The sequence below is a fragment of the Procambarus clarkii genome, chromosome 65 (assembly GCF_040958095.1).
Source record: "Procambarus clarkii isolate CNS0578487 chromosome 65, FALCON_Pclarkii_2.0, whole genome shotgun sequence".
Classification (NCBI taxonomy): domain Eukaryota; kingdom Metazoa; phylum Arthropoda; class Malacostraca; order Decapoda; family Cambaridae; genus Procambarus; species Procambarus clarkii.
Window position 1 is genome coordinate 19,315,716 of NC_091214.1, and position 15,868 is coordinate 19,331,583.

The 15,868-nt window shown below is 45.4% G+C and overlaps 1 protein-coding gene across 1 annotated transcript; it reads right to left on the reverse strand.

Moving 5' to 3' along the window:
• Positions 1–100: 100 nt before the first annotated feature.
• On the reverse strand, positions 101–10,735 carry LOC123771127 (uncharacterized). Its single transcript, XM_069309531.1, has 3 exons — positions 6,977–10,735; positions 5,051–5,226; positions 101–3,785 (listed from the first exon to the last, which is right to left on the reverse strand). Exons 1-3 carry the CDS (start codon positions 7,112–7,114, stop codon positions 725–727), a joined length of 3,375 nt encoding a protein of 1,124 aa, XP_069165632.1. The 5' UTR covers positions 7,115–10,735; the 3' UTR covers positions 101–724.
• Between the last annotated feature and the right edge of the window lie 5,133 nt (positions 10,736–15,868).

Consider the following 15,868-nt stretch of genomic DNA (forward strand, 5'->3'; position numbering starts at 1 on the left):
GTGTGTGTGTGAGCAAGGAACGTGGATACATGGAGGGTGTATGCTTGTGTGGACGCGCATGTATGCATGAGTTCACATGTGTGTGTGTGCATGTGGGAGAGAGTTACAGTGATTAGGATGGGTGCCATTTTAACACCCTCATTCCGGGTGCATTCAGATCGGTTTCCCAGCCCAAAAATGGTAGCAGTCACCTAAATCAACTTGTTCTTTTGGCATTTTGTCAGGGATTAAGAAGTACACGTTTTAGATTTCAGGAAAAATTTATTTTTCACTCCTTGAGTACAGGAAGATGAGGAAAGTGAGACCTGAGCACCACCGGTTACCTTATACAGTCTATATTTATAAGAAAGGACATTTTGGGTGAGATTGGAAGCATGATACTTTGGGGCTAGCATTGTTAAACTTTACGGTTATTTTATTGGGAGTGTCATAGCGGTATCATGGTCATGGACAAGGCCTCAATGCCCCTCCTTCATAAAGTCTATGGATGTGAAATGTTCAGCACTGAGTCCATAGACTGTAGCATTATAATACTGAATTAAGATATTGGGCAGTGTAGAGCCCGGCAGCGAGGTGTTTATGGGGGTAGGTGTCGTGGGACAGCACGGAGCCTGGCAGCGAGGTGTTTATGGGGGTAGGTGTCGTGGGACAGCACGGAGCCTGGCAGCGAGGTGTTTATGGGGGTAGGTGTCGTGGGACAGCACGGAGCCTGGCAGCGAGGTGTTTATGGGGGTAGGTGTCGTGGGACAGCACGGAGCCTGGCAGTGAGGTGTTTTACTAGTTTGGTCGGCAAGATGCCCTCCACGGCCTGTAAAACCTGCTGGTCAGTCCGGCTATTCGTGTCTTCCACTAATGAATGTGTGGAAGATCTGTTGCTGTGGTAGAAGTCTCTTATCGGCGTATAGGAAGGACTGTTGCCATAGCAGGGAGTCATCTCTGAGGAGTGTGAGGGAGATGGCGAGGGACGGTCAGGGTGGTAGAGGGCCCCAACTGGGGAGTGTGTGAAAGACGGAGATGGGCGGTCGCCGTAGGGGAGTGACCTCAATGGGGAGTATGTTATAGGTGGCATTGAACTGCCGTCATGGTAGTTGGCTCTAGCTAAAGAGTGTTTTAGGGGCGCGGAGTGTAGTTGGCTGTGATAGGAAGGTGGGCAGCAGCTGTGAGCGTGCCTGTGAACATCTACACGAGGATGATGGTCCTCTTGGACCTCCTGACGAACATCGCAACACGACTGACCTGAGCAGCGAGGTTGCTCCAGGTGACGTCCAAGTGAAGAGGACTTCTGATTCAGGTGGCACAGGTGGTTTCCCTGGGGGGCCGCTGGATTATTCTGAAGGCTGAGCCTGTGATGAATTTGGTGATGAAACTGCGGGATGTCAGATGGCAGGTGTTGTCTGGTGTCGAGAGTTTGGTGTGTCGTGACCGAGTGTGCTGACGGTATCCTGCATGATTGGGATCCTTGAGTGTTTACGAAGTGGCTTGCTACATGGTCACCAGACTCAGCTTCGGCGTGGCCAATGACGAGGTTCCTTGCTACACTTATTTCTTTGGAAGGATTATACCAGTTTTCAGGTCTCTGAAGGCGGTCTCTAAGCTGGGTGTGTGTAGAATCCAGTGTCAACATCTGTGAGCTGCTGTTCTCTCTTACTATGGGAATCAAAAAGGCAGATGTTGTCCTATGAGAAGAAAGCGGGAAGATTGTCTGTGAAGGTGAAATATTAACAGAAGTTTCCGGAATTGTGTCTCTGTAGTTCTGACTTGGTCTGTAGTTTTGAGGTAAAGGTGTAATTTCTAATTCATTTAATTTGATTGCCTCTAACCTCCCGGGACTATTTAAGCAATTCTGGGGATATCCATGTATTTGTGGACTTGATATTGGGTAATTATGGTCCTGCATTGAGGCAGCTGGCCACGGGGGTGTCGTTGTGGCAGCTGGCCACGGGGGTGTCGTTGTGGCAGCTGGCCACGGGGGTGTCGTTGTGGCAGCTGGCCACGGGGGTGTCGTTGTGGCAGCTGGCCACGGGGGTGTCGTTGTGGCAGCTGGCCACGGGGGTGTCGTTGTGCCCAAGTCAGTACCATCATGTGTCACTCCCCTCTCTCCTCTGGCCTCGGAGTAACTAACACGCCTCTCATTATGGTCGTATTGTTTTGTATGACTTGATTGTTTCTCTTCAAGAAATATAACATCAGAAGACTCACCTTCCTCAGTCATTTTAGTATTTCTTTTATAGAATGCCTTTTTGGGTGGCAACATGGAGTCTCCGCTAAGTTCGTGACAGGAGCTTGCAAATGCTGTTTCTTTGTGTCCAGCAGTATTGGAGGCGGCTGCTTGTCCGGCGCCTGGCGTGTTACTGCTCTTGAAGCAAACAATAAGTTGCTGGACCTCAGCAAAGCACAACCAGAGCTCCGAGACGATTGCTTCCGACGACACGCTTGGATCTCTGTGCGTGAGATAATTCTGGAAGAGGCGAAGATACTTGTCTCTGGTGGCCGCCACCTCCACGTCCGCCCTCACCTCCGGGTCGTCAGGATCAAACACCGCCAGCATAAGGCTCAACACTGTTACAGTCTCGTCAGTGAAGAAGAAGCAGTATTTCCCCATGAAGGTTTTAATCCTGGTGAATGTGTGTGGGTCATTAAGAAACTTGTGGACGGCGAACATGGTAACATTGGGGAAGGTGCAGGACGGTGTCAGGAGCCTCCGTGGCCAACACCCTCCGTGCTCCTCAAACTGATGAGCACCGAATATGAACACAGCCTTGGCCACTCCCTCCTTGAGAAGAATGCCTTGGACTTTGGGCTCCAATTCTCGAAAGTCGGGAACAATGCTGAAGAACTTGCCCATGCCCTTACAGAACATGAATAGTAAGTGTTCCATGACGTCAGCATCTTTGTCATAGTAGTGTTTGGGAAATTCTGGGAAGGCAAGGGCCTTCCTCAAGAGTTTTTGCAAGTCTACGATACTCTTCTTGTCTTCGCAGCTCAAGGTTTCTAAACACGGATCACGCCCTTCCTCCTGGTGGCTCTGGGTGCTCAAGTGTGCGTCAGAGCTCACGAGAATATCCTCCTGATCCATTAAAACGTCGTCATCCACTGTAAAATTATGTAAGTCCTGGAATCTGACCTTGTCTGTGTTTATGTCGGGGTTCTCAAGTTTAACTTCAACCCTGTTTTGGCTTCTCTCCGTGAGTCCTTGCTTGAAGAGCTTACTGCTGTTGGGGAGTTTATCCTCGTTCCAGAGACTATCTTGGTATGCAACTTTATCATCTTGGTCCATAGGTTCTTCCTCTTTGATCAAGTGCGTATATGCTTGGCCCTCATGTTCCTCCACTTGGATCCCGGGTTCTTCCGCTTGGATCCCGGGTTCTTCCGCTTGGATCCCGGGTTCTTCCGCTTGGCTCCCGGGTTCTTCCGCTTGGATCCCGGGTTCTTCCGCTTGGATCCCGGGTTCTTCCGCTTGGATCCCGGGTTCTTCCGCTTGGATCCCGGGTTCTTCCGCTTGGATCCCGGGTTCTTCCGCTTGGATCCCGGGTTCTTCCGCTTGGATCCCGGGTTCTTCCGCTTGGATCCCGGGTTCTTCCGCTTGGCTCTCAAGTTCATTCACATTGTCCCCGAGATCATCCACTTGGCCGCCGAATTCCTCCAGGGAAGTGTTGTGTTTGTTGCTCAAGTGCAGCAGAAGTTGCTGCTTCTTCCTTTCGAGACGACGAGACCTGAGAGCGAGCCTGTCATCTTCGCTCATCACCAGCGCCGGGTCCATGCCGATCTCACGACACCTCCTGTACCTGACACACGTGTAAACAGTTAGGGGAAAACTTAAGACAATTGAAGAAATGACTCGCGGACAAAATGGAAACTCATCATCTAAGAGACTTTAATAGTTTGTTAAAAAAAAAGGACACAATAAATGTTCACGGCCACGTGATGAATTACATTATTATATAAAATTAAATATTAATCACAATATGTGTTTCTTAGTAGTTCCGAGTCCAATATGTGAGACAATCCTCTTTCATATATATACTAATTAGGATAATGAAGTTTGTTACAATACTGTAATGTTGGATTGAAGGTGAAGAAAAGACCCAGTATTTGTGTAAGTATATTATTAAGTCTAATTTTCAGATGAGCCTCTATTCTTTATCAGGGTGGTGTAAAGTGTATTGAACAAGGGGAGTGTAAGGGCTTGTGTCTATGTCTGGCAGAGTGCGTCACGTCGTTATGACTTGAGGGATTCCTTGATGAATGCCGGGGAGCATAGTAACAATGTCTTATGACGGCGGTGATGTGACACGCTCTGCCAGACATAGACACAAGCACTTTCATATCTACCACCAAGATATTGTTATTAAAACAAGACTAAAACCAGTGCGCTAAAACAGAAGCGGAAAAGAAACGGGAGAAAAGGAGGAAACCCCACCTCCATTTTTAAACTTTGACCCAAATATCATAGTAACAAGATTATCGCGAATAACTGAACTCAATTACGGGCTCACTATAGCCTGTCCTGCATAGGTATTTCCTTCTGAGTAGCTAAATCAAACAATCCCTGTTCAATACACTGTTTATACCACCGCGATAAAAGATAGAGGCTCATCCGAAAAATCGGTTTAATAATACGCTTACAGAAATACAGGATTTTGTCTTAGAAATTTTGTCTTTATCCTTAGAAATACAGGGTAATATTATCCTTCAATTAGGATAATATTAAGAAATAACACTCAAACCATATTTTTGAAATAAGACTGGCGACGTGCGATCCTTAGTCGTAATGACAGACTTAAAGAACACATAAAAGTGTTAAGCATGCAAACGCAAACAATGCTTTCTTCTGTCACGACTGTAATCATCTTATTGATTGGTTTTCCTAAAGAATCTTTCCTGCCTCGACTCTCCACAGACGCCGTCTTGATAACTCAGTTCATACCTAACATGAATCTTGGTCCTGACTTTGTACCTATTGACACACACACACACACACACACACACACACACACACACACACACACACACACACACACACACACACACACACAGATGCACCACCCACCTGCAGGCCTGGCAGCACCTGCGGTTCTGGAGTAGAGGACATGTGTGGTCCCTGATGCAGAGGTAGGTAGTGTAGAGGTGACCTTGGACGCTCCTCCTGAAGAAAGACTTGCAAGAGGCGCAACTCACGCCCCCAAAGTGGGTGCTCTTGGCTGCCTCCCCACACACGCCACACACCTGCCCATAGTGTTTGGTCTCATTATACTGCCTACTCTGGCGAGTCATTATAGTCATGGACCTGCTTATAGTGTGCGTCTCATTATACAGTCATGGGTCTGCCTACTGTGTGTGTCATTATACAGCCATGGACCTGCTTATAGTGTACGTCTCATTATACAGTCATGGGTCTGCCTACTGTGTGTGTCATTATACGAGTCATGGGCCTGCATACTAGTTGATATTAAAATAGCTAAAGAATATAACATTATATTTATCATGAACCGTTGAATATGACATTAAAATAGCTAAATAATGACATTATATTTCCCAGGAACCGTTAAATAGGACCTTATATTAACCAATTGCCGGTTGAGTATGTCATATTTGAAATACACCGACATATAATGTAATCATACTAGTAATACATCTGAAGTATGATTTTATTAGTATATACGTGATAAATGATATATTATTATTGTGTTAGGGAGTACGGAGTGGTGGTGTCCGTGCTGTAGGGGAAACTGATGTTTACAAGAATGTGAAGCATGTGACCATGTGACCATGTGACCATGCGACCATGTGACCATGTGACCATGTGACCATGTGACCAACCCCAGCAGTTACAAACCCGCCCTTAGTATGAGATTATATAACCAGTGAACAAATCCACAAGGGCCGTGACGAGGATTCGAACCTGCGTCCGGGAGCACCCCAGACACTGCCTTAATCGACTGAGCTACGACAGGAAAATTTGATGCATCACGTTAGTGTGATCTCTGTGAGATTATATAACCAGTAATTTTTCCTGTCCTAGGAGGATATAATGTAAGGGATCATATTGGAGTATATACATGGGTAATATCACTGAGGTATATTCATAGATGAAAGGGTATAACAAAGGGAACATAAATGTATTAACACAATAAAATACAAAACTGTGAATATGAACTGGATATGCTTAGATTCAGGAAAGATCTGGGTAAATACTGGCTTTGGAAATATGATTGTTGATTTATTGAACAACAGGATACCATTTGGTTGGATCGCTTGTGTGTTTCAAGCGTAGGTTAGACGTGTATATACTACAATAGGTGGGTGTAGATGCAGTATACACTACACTAGATCAGTATAGGTGGTATACACTACATTAGATCAGTATATGTGAAGTATACACTACACTAGATCAGTATATGTGAAGTATACACTACACTAGATCAGTATACATGCAGTATACATACTACATTAGATCAGTATATGTGAAGTAAACACTACACTAGATCAGTATATGTGAAGTATACACTACACTAGATCAGTATAGGTGGAGTATAATCTGTTGTAAGAGAGTCTACATGCAGTGTACAGGACACTAGGCAGGTGTTGGCAAAGTAAACACTAAACAAGGGTTGTGCTGGTGGTGTTTACACTGGGTGTAGGTGGTGTGTACACTGAACTAAGTGGGTGGATGTGTGTGTGTCAGCTACACTAGGCGGGGTGGAGGTGGTGTGTACACTGAACTAAGTGGGTGGATGTGTGTCAGCTACACTAGGCGGGGTGGAGGTGGTGTGTACACTGAACTAAGTGGGTGGATGTGTGTGTGTCAGCTACACTAGGCGGGGTGGAGGTGGTGTGTACACTGAACTAAGTGGGTGGATGTGTGTGTGTCAGCTACACTAGGCGGGGTGGAGGTGGTGTGTAAGGTACATTAGGTGGGTGTAGGACATGTGTAGACAACACTAGGAGAGGGAAGGTGTCACCTAGTTGTACTGACCTTGGTGGGTGTGGTGGTGGTGGTGTGAAGAGCGGAACATTTGGTGGTGTGGTGAGTGACGTAGTGGACCAGGTCACCACCTCTGCTGGCCTCCGCCTCACGCTGCTGCTGCTGCTCCTCACACACTTCACTCATCATGTTCACCTTTACTCATCTATTCACTAGTCTCTCGCCTCTGAAAAAGAGGTGGAGAGAGCATGTCTTTCTGTTTTGTTCTGAGCACCAGAGTACAAGGGCAGTGTACACAGCACATCATCTCACTATAAGGTCACCACACCTCGCACTAATCTACTTAGACGACTTAACAAACTGATTACATTTGTTAATCATCGAACTACCACTTTAATTCGAAGCTTAGAGCGATCGATTCTTTCCTAATAACGCAACCAGCACACTGTGAACGCTAATTAGTAAACTACCGTAGTTAGTGTTGACGAATTAGGCAGCTACTAGAATGTATGTTTTCTTTCAAGCAAACTCGGACCTCGAGGGGTAACGGAGGTAGGTTGGACCAGCTGCCCAGCCGGCCAGGGACCATGACCTGCACGGTCCGGCTCCTCGTGTACTACAACCCATGGTGGGTGCTGCTGGCAGTGGTGGGTGGGGGTGGAGGCTGGGTGCTGTTGTGGGGGGTGGGGGTGGAGGCTGGGTGCTGTTGTGGCGGGTGGGGGGGGGGGAGCGGATGAAGGAGACGGTGTGTGAAGAATGATGGTGAACGCATCAAGGAGAACAACGGTACCTCAGGGAGGAGGTCGCATATGGTGCCCCTTTTGAGGTTTGCTACGCTGGAAGGGATTATAATGTTAGAGGCCCCGCTGTTTCCTGATGCTGCTGTTCCTGATGCTGTTGGTGCTGCTGCTGCTGCTGTTTCCTAATGCTATCGGTGGTGGTGCTGCTGTTCCTAATGCTATCGGTGGTGCTGCTGCTGTTTCCTGATAGTATTGGTGCAGCTGTTTCCTAATGCTACTGGTGCTGCTGCTGTTCCAGGTGCTACTGGTGCTGCTGTTGTAAACTTGGCCAATCAGCTCCAGGTTTAGAACAGAGCTACGGGCTGTTCTGACGCGTGTTTCGCCACTTCCTCGTTAAAGGAGAGAGGGAGACACAGACAGAGACCGACCGAGAGGGCAAAAAAGTACACTTATAATTAGAAGAGTACTTACACGACTGTAGAAGTAATGATGCGCAGTAAACCATACTCGGGAGGTTAATTGGTTCGGTGCGGGGGGGCTGAGGTGCCATGTTTATGAGTACCTGAGTACTACCTGACTGAGTTACGCCTGCTCATTACCTCTGGAATGGTAGGGGTGATTGGTCATGTTGGTGAGCACTATCCGTCACAGCGGGGGTTGGGGTGGGGGGTAGGTGCTGGGAGGAAGGTGAAGGGAAGGTGGCAGAAGGGATTATGATTATGTAATTAGTGTAAATGACAAGATGTGGGAAGAAGATAGATTATGGAATGTAGGAAATGAGGGAAGAAAAGTTACAAAAGTGTTCACATTAGCCCTACTCCCCTCCCCCCCCACCCACTCCATTATACCTCTCACCAAACATTTCCATCTGACTCCTGTCTGTTCCATCTCCCATTTCTCCTTCACTGCTCATCCCTTCTCTGCTCTCATACCCGCACTCCACATCATGCCCCCCCCCCCCTAGTGGCCAAGACAAAGGTAGTGCCCTCACTGGTCCACTGTCACTCACACAGTTACTACCGTAAATTGCTAAGCTTCGCCGCCAGTAAATAGTAAATATGTTTTGGTTCTCCGGTGCATCTCATTAGATGCAAATTGCTGACGAGAAGGAAGGTTGTCATGAGATAATGGCTTGATGGGGATGTATCTTGTACAGTGATAACCAAAGCTAATTAACCAAAAACCTGTCCCGTCATTATATTAAATGGATGCGTGAGATTCCGCCAAGCCTCGCCGCTCCTCCACCTGTCTGTCTTGGACCGCTCACACCCCGCTGGGCCCGGGTTCCATTCCCGTGAAGGCACGAGATGTTTGGCTTGGGTTTCCTTACACCTCATTTCCCAGTTCCTGTGGTAGTAAATATATATGCCCTGAAGTTAGAGAGCTGGCGTGGCCTAGTAGTTACATATACACACACATACTCGCCCCTCAGTACCCACGGGAGGATTAACTGGGCACCAACCCTTAGCTGTTCGTCTCTGTTTACTCAGGACTAATGAGTGTCTGCTTGTAAGCCGATTGGTGGATCATGTTCCGTGAAAATGTAGTAGGGTGCGGCTTCCTATAAACTATAAGAAGAGAAAGCTCTAAGCTTGCTTCCTCCTAGAATGTGAAGCAACCAAGGACTTTAGAAGAGTTTTAAGAGTCCCTGAATCTTGCAGTAACCAGCCTGAAGCCATCAACACAGCCACTCTCCTGGTCCAAAAAAGGCGTCCAGCAGCTGGACACTCATAAACACTGTCAAGCAGTATCCTCCCCCGCGATAGCAGTCTGATGACTAAATGCGACCTCACCACACACACTATATATTTACTAAAGAAAAAATCTACCACTTACAAGATATTCATGACCGTACTACCTCTTGGGTGGCTTAATCTTCATCAATCATCTTGCTACACAGCCCCGCTCCTGTGCCAGGTAAGTCCACCACGGGCTCACCATACCCCGTGATACTTGTAAACTTTTTGTTCTTAGCTGAATCTAAAACAACAACAACATGCTATGAGTGAGAAGTTGGCTACCCTTGTGATGCTGTACCCAAGTGTGTAAAAACCCAAGAGAAGCCTTGCGGGCGTGTCCAGGTGGTGGGACACGACGTGGACGCGACGGGGACCACTGCGCCCCGAGGCACACAACCATTGCTATGCGCTTAGCGCCCCGAGGCCGCCCTCACACTCTTGAGGGCTACATCCTGTGAATTAAGGTCACATGCTACCTTGGAAGAACCTCAATAAGAAAATAAATTAATGTGAGATGTGGATTACATGCAAGAGATTAAAGTACTCTATTGTCAGTGGCATTCTGATCTTTTTATCGCTAGGAGTTATAGCTAAGACCTGACAAGACTGGCTGGCTGATATGCTTACAAGTTTTTATTTTATTTTACCCGACGGGCGAGTTCATTGGCCGGCGCCACTCATCCTGTGAGTGAACAAACCGCCATAGCATGTTCAATACCTTCCCCCCCCCCCTAATAGGAAAAAACCTGCTAGGTAGGGGGGGGGAGGGGGGAGCCACAGGAACTTAACTACTCTTCCCTGATTGGTTAGTACTCTCACAGCTCTCTTGATTTCAGGGACTATCGCGAGTGGGACTATCCTACCACCCCACAGGACAGATATTACGGGTTCTATCCTACCGTCCACAAGACATAAGTTACTATTACAGCGTCCACTAGTGTCAGAGTATTAATAAAGCAAATATACTTTTAGTTATATGTAAGAGATGCCACGTATCAAGCAGATGTTTAATTACTAGCTGGAGAGATCAGTAAATTATTGTGAACAGCATGAAGGTCGGGGACAGGTTTTTCAAGCTTGTCCACGTAAAAAAAAATGTGAACATCTTTCCTCAATCATGGCAACTTAATTTGCATTAATTAACAGTTCAAGAGCTGGGAAGCGCCACGAGGCTGCCTTCAACAATAATAACCTTGATCCAAGAACGACTCGCAGCCCTTCATGGGTCGTAAACTCGTAAACTTGGGTAAACTAAGCCACCATCGTTAAGGAGAGATCTTTTGTTTTGACGGGGGCAGGAAGTCTGCATTAAATATATATGTGAATTTGCATTATACTGTCACTTAATTGTATTATTATAATTAGTATTATAATAATACAATTAATAATTATTACTCTTCCTTCTGTTGGGTCATTAAGGAAGCCTCGGGTGAACGGGGGTATATATATATATATATATATATATATATATATATATATATATATATATATATATATATATATATATATATATGAACATATTCATCAAAAATCTTAACCCCACGACTCAAAGAAGCAACAAAACAACTGAAAAATCTGGAAGGTGTAACAATAAGATCTGCCGACAAGACAGCAGCATATGTGATGATCCCGCCCCAAGAATACATGAATCAAATCGGAGACATCCTCAGTGATGTCACTAAATTTCAACGAATCACGATGAGCCCTGTGGAAGACCTTAAACGCAAAGTGAACAAAATTTACCGCAATCAACACAAAGAAAGGTAGTATTCATCTCACTAAACTCCAAGGCGACTATGGCTTAGGATATGCCTATGGCAATGTAAAGACAAACCAGGTAACCCACTACGCCCAATAATCAGCCAAATACCAACTCCAGCCTACAACCTGGCAATGTAAAGACATAAACCAGGTAACCCACTACGCCCAATAATCAGACAAATACCAACTCCAGCCTACAACCTGGCAATGTAAAGACATAAACCAGGTAACCCACTACGCCCAATAATCAGCCAAATACCAACTCCAGCCTACAACCTGGCAAAAAGACTAAACGAACTCCTAACTATAGGAGTTAGGAGTTCCTAGCCTAGCAACTAGTTCCTAACACTTCTAGCAGCTATAGTCTACAATCATCAGCAGATTTCCTGGAAATAGTCAAGACTACACAGCCCGATGGAATTATTGCTTCACTGGACGTCGAATCCCTATTTACCACCGTCCCGGTCGACACCACCATAGAAATGATCCTGGACAGAGTATACAGAGACGAGAGCACCCTCAAATTAGACATACCCAAGCTACACTTGAAGAGCCTTCTCCAGGCAGGTACAAAGGAAGCTCCGTTCATCAGTCCGCAAGGTAACATGTATCTGCAGATAGACGGAGTAGCAATGGGCTCCCCTCCCCCGCCCTTAGGAGGGCTACTTACGGAGATCCAGAATCTCAGATCCAGATCTGAAGAGGCAGCCAGAGTGTATTCATACACGTTAGGCTTCTATCGGGGTCTCCCCCCCCCCCCCCCCCCCCAAGGTCGAAGTACCGACCCCGGCCAGGATACAACTCCCACAACAAGCTGACTAACTCATGAGTACCTACTCACTGCTAGGTGAACAGGACCATTAGGTGATAAAAATGCGCCCAACCATTTTTGTCCTCTCCGGGATTCGAGCTCGGAATTATCAAATGTGAGTCGAGAACAAACCCGACTGTTCTACCGGGAACTTCATATTTAAGAAATCAATTTTCCAATAGAGCTTTTACCTTAAATAAATTAACTCTTTATGATGATAATTTTAGCTCTTAAATACTACTAAATATACTACAACAATTATCACTTAGTAAATCCACATATATCACTTGAGTTTCACCTGAACAAAATAGGCTACTTAGTCTCCTAGCATTAAGTATCAGTGTAGGGTTAAGAATGGTTCAAATGATTTATATCGTAAATTGTTATATATTAATTTAGATGTGTTAGTATTACCCTAAAATATAATTGTCTTAACACTAGTCCAAAACACCGCTGGTGTCTAAGCTGTGGAGAAATATATCAAAACTTCACAATAACTGCAGAGTGAAACATACCATATGAATGTTTGGTACTAGTAAATACATGATATATAATTATACCTAATAGGCCAAGTTGCTTTACAAACCGAATTTTCGTGAACTATTATATTATTCAATAAAAAACCTAAAAGGGGGTACCACCTCTGGTGCAAGTGTAGGGACCCATAGCCTCTGAGAAGAAAATAAAGAGTACTCAGGGAAGACCTTATGGATCCTCACTGAACACTTTGATATTTTCTTCTTCTACCACCCCTATTCAAATATATTTATCTATTTGTTATTATACTACAACTACTATTGTTATTGATTTTAATACTACTACTACTACTACAGTTAATGTTGCTGTTAGTGATTTCCCGGCTGCTGTTCACACGAATTATTCTGACCATTTTGAGTCGCGTTTCACCCCACAAATGCGTAAATAAACTCACGTGACAATCCTCGTGGCGGACCGTAGACGTATATTGGGGTGGACCTCGCAGCCAGCCGGTATAAATAGCATACTTGGCACACTCAATTTATGTGCTCATTTTTCCTTCTGCGTTCTTAAGGAGCAGGAAAACCAGTCAGAAACTGTGGTTCAGGTAGAGTTGGTTGGGGGGCGGGGGCGGGGGCGGGGGCAGGTACCAGCAGGGTTGGCTGCTCCTTAAACTAGTCCGCCCCGGGCCTGGTCTAGGACCGGGCCGCGGGGACGTTTAGCCCTGAATTGTAGGGGGGGGGGGGACGTGCCCTCCTGGACCACCTGCTCGCGCCCCAAATTACTGCTACATGGCGTCTTAAGATACCATTATTGTTATCATCATCACATTCAGGTACATCAGCATTCATGCAGCTATCCCATGACTATATGAAGAGGTGTAAATAGTGTATCAAAAGCTAACTAATTACTCAAATCTCGTAAAGCAGGTAAATACCACAAATCCCCATCATTCAGGATTACTAGTCATACAGGGCCTTGTATGAAATGGTAAAGCATCTTATTACTAAGGATAAAATACCTGAAATCCTTGTACTGTACCCATATTTCGCTAATAGTAGATAAACGACATCTCCTATAACCTTATTGCGCTACCGCTCACAGGATGAGTATCGGGTGCACAATAAACTAGCCGCCTCCGGCGGCAACAACACAAAATCACAGGGTCATGTGATCAGTTGTCTACACTCGTTTTTGTTTCGGATGCTTTATGAGAATATAATATGATACATTAAACTTAATTCATTTTTAAGATGATATTAAAGTCTCGTCTCACAGGATGGTTAGTCATACACGGCCATGTGATCAGTAGCTTGCACTGGCAAATTTGGGGTGCATTATAAGGATATCCTCAAGAACACGAGAGTGAATGAAGTAATTGCAAAGCTCCAGGTACCTCATGCCAACGAGTCTGATGGGTCTAATAACTGGGCATTTGGTGATGTAGTGTGGGAGATAATGTCCCAGTTCCTGCTCAGAGTTTGCACCTAGAGTGCTCAGGATTGGGAGATCCGTCGCCTGTAGCCACCTGCCACAAGTTATAGCAACCTAACCTGATCCTGGCAAGCACTGTGTCGCACAGTGCTTGCGACCCAGCATGCCTGTGTGTCTGGTGGATGTTTTGCGCTGCCCATAAACATAGGTTTCGAATGCAAATAAATCGTAGCTTTTTATACAAGTGCTTTCAGGCCATGAGGAGTCGGTAGTTTCTCTCGTATTAGACCATCGTAGTGTCATGTAGAGAGAAAGGCCTTTATGGTTAAGAAGGAAACATAAAGACTTATGTGGGGAAATCTCGCTAGCAGGATTTATGTAATTATTATTTATTTATTAAAGTATTTAAGTATTTATATTTAATTTACCAATAATTTATTAAATTATAGAGAGTGGACTGTGAAGTTTCCCTTCACAAGCCTGGAGGGGGGGGGGTATTTACATGGTTTACCAAATTAAAATTAATCGATTGGTATATTCTACTGTTAGTCTACATTTACATGAGCAGTTTAATAATAATTCTAGCTAGGCTTAGCTGGTGTTGTAGTATACAGTCTGGTTGACAATAATGGACTCGTCCAGATCACTTCAGCTCATCTAGGCCAGCTGGAGTTGTTGATGTTGCCAACTCGTTGGTGTTCATGGTTGGAGGAGTCTGTTTGGGTTTAAACTGTTAGTTGATAGTTATATAGAATGGGGAAAGGAGGCATTAAAAATATGAGTTGACCATACGAGTAATAAATACTCATACTCCGCCCAAGTAAAACAGAAACAAGCAACACTTAGTGGGCCAGCCAGAGGCTTAGGGCCCGCGCAGGAATATCCCTGCAAAAAAAAAAAAAAAAAAAAAAAAAAAAAAAAAAAAAAAGCAGTACACTTAAGAAATATTGCACAATCACACCAGTTGATTGGCAGTTGAGAGGCGGGACCAAAGAGCCAAAGCTCAACCCTCGCAAGCACAATAAGGTGAGTACAGGAGTAGTCTAAGAAACAATATAAACAATTTTTTTTTTTTTTGAGATATATACAAGAGTTGTTACATTCTTGTACAGCCACTAGTACGCGTAGCGTTTCGGGCAAGTCCTTAATCCTATGGTCCCTGGAATACGATCCCCTGCCGCGAAGAATCGTTTTTTCGTCCAAGTACACATTTTACTGTTGCGTTAAACAGAGGCTACAGTTAAGGAATTGCGCCCAGTAAATCCTCCCCGGCCAGGATACGAACCCATGACATAGCGCTCGCGGAACGCCAGGCGAGTGTCTTACCACTACACCACGGAGACTGTAAATTTAAATGCTTTTGTCTGCACATAAACAATAGATATTATTGTACTTACCGAAACATGGATGAATGTACAAAACAGAGAACTGGGGATTAGTTTGTAACATCTGTTGATGTAGATTTGACTAAATGTAAACTCTGTCAGCAGAACTATTCGCATACTTTGCGTCGTTATATAATGGAATGTGAAAAAATCGCGGAATTCGGAGATAACACCATCAATAGTGTCCAATAAATATATAAATACTACATTCATGATGATGTGCAGCCGGGAATCTTAGCCAAGTATCCAAAATTGGCTTACTGTAGGTATCTTGAGGTTATCTTGAGATGACTTCGGGGCTTTAGTGTCCCCACGGCCCGGTCCTCGACCAGGCCTCCACCCCCAGGAAGCAGCCCGTGACAGCTGACTAACACCCAGGTACCTATTTTACTGCTAGGTAACAGGGGCATAGGGTGAAAGAAACTCTGCCCATTGTTTCTCACCGGCACCTGGGATCGAACCCAGGACCACAGGATCACAAGTCCAGCGTGCTGTCCGCTCGGCCGACCGGCTCCCCTTCACTATAACAGTCTCCTTGGCGTAGTGGTAAGACACTCGCCTGGCGTTCCGCGAGCGCTATGTCATGGGTTCGTATC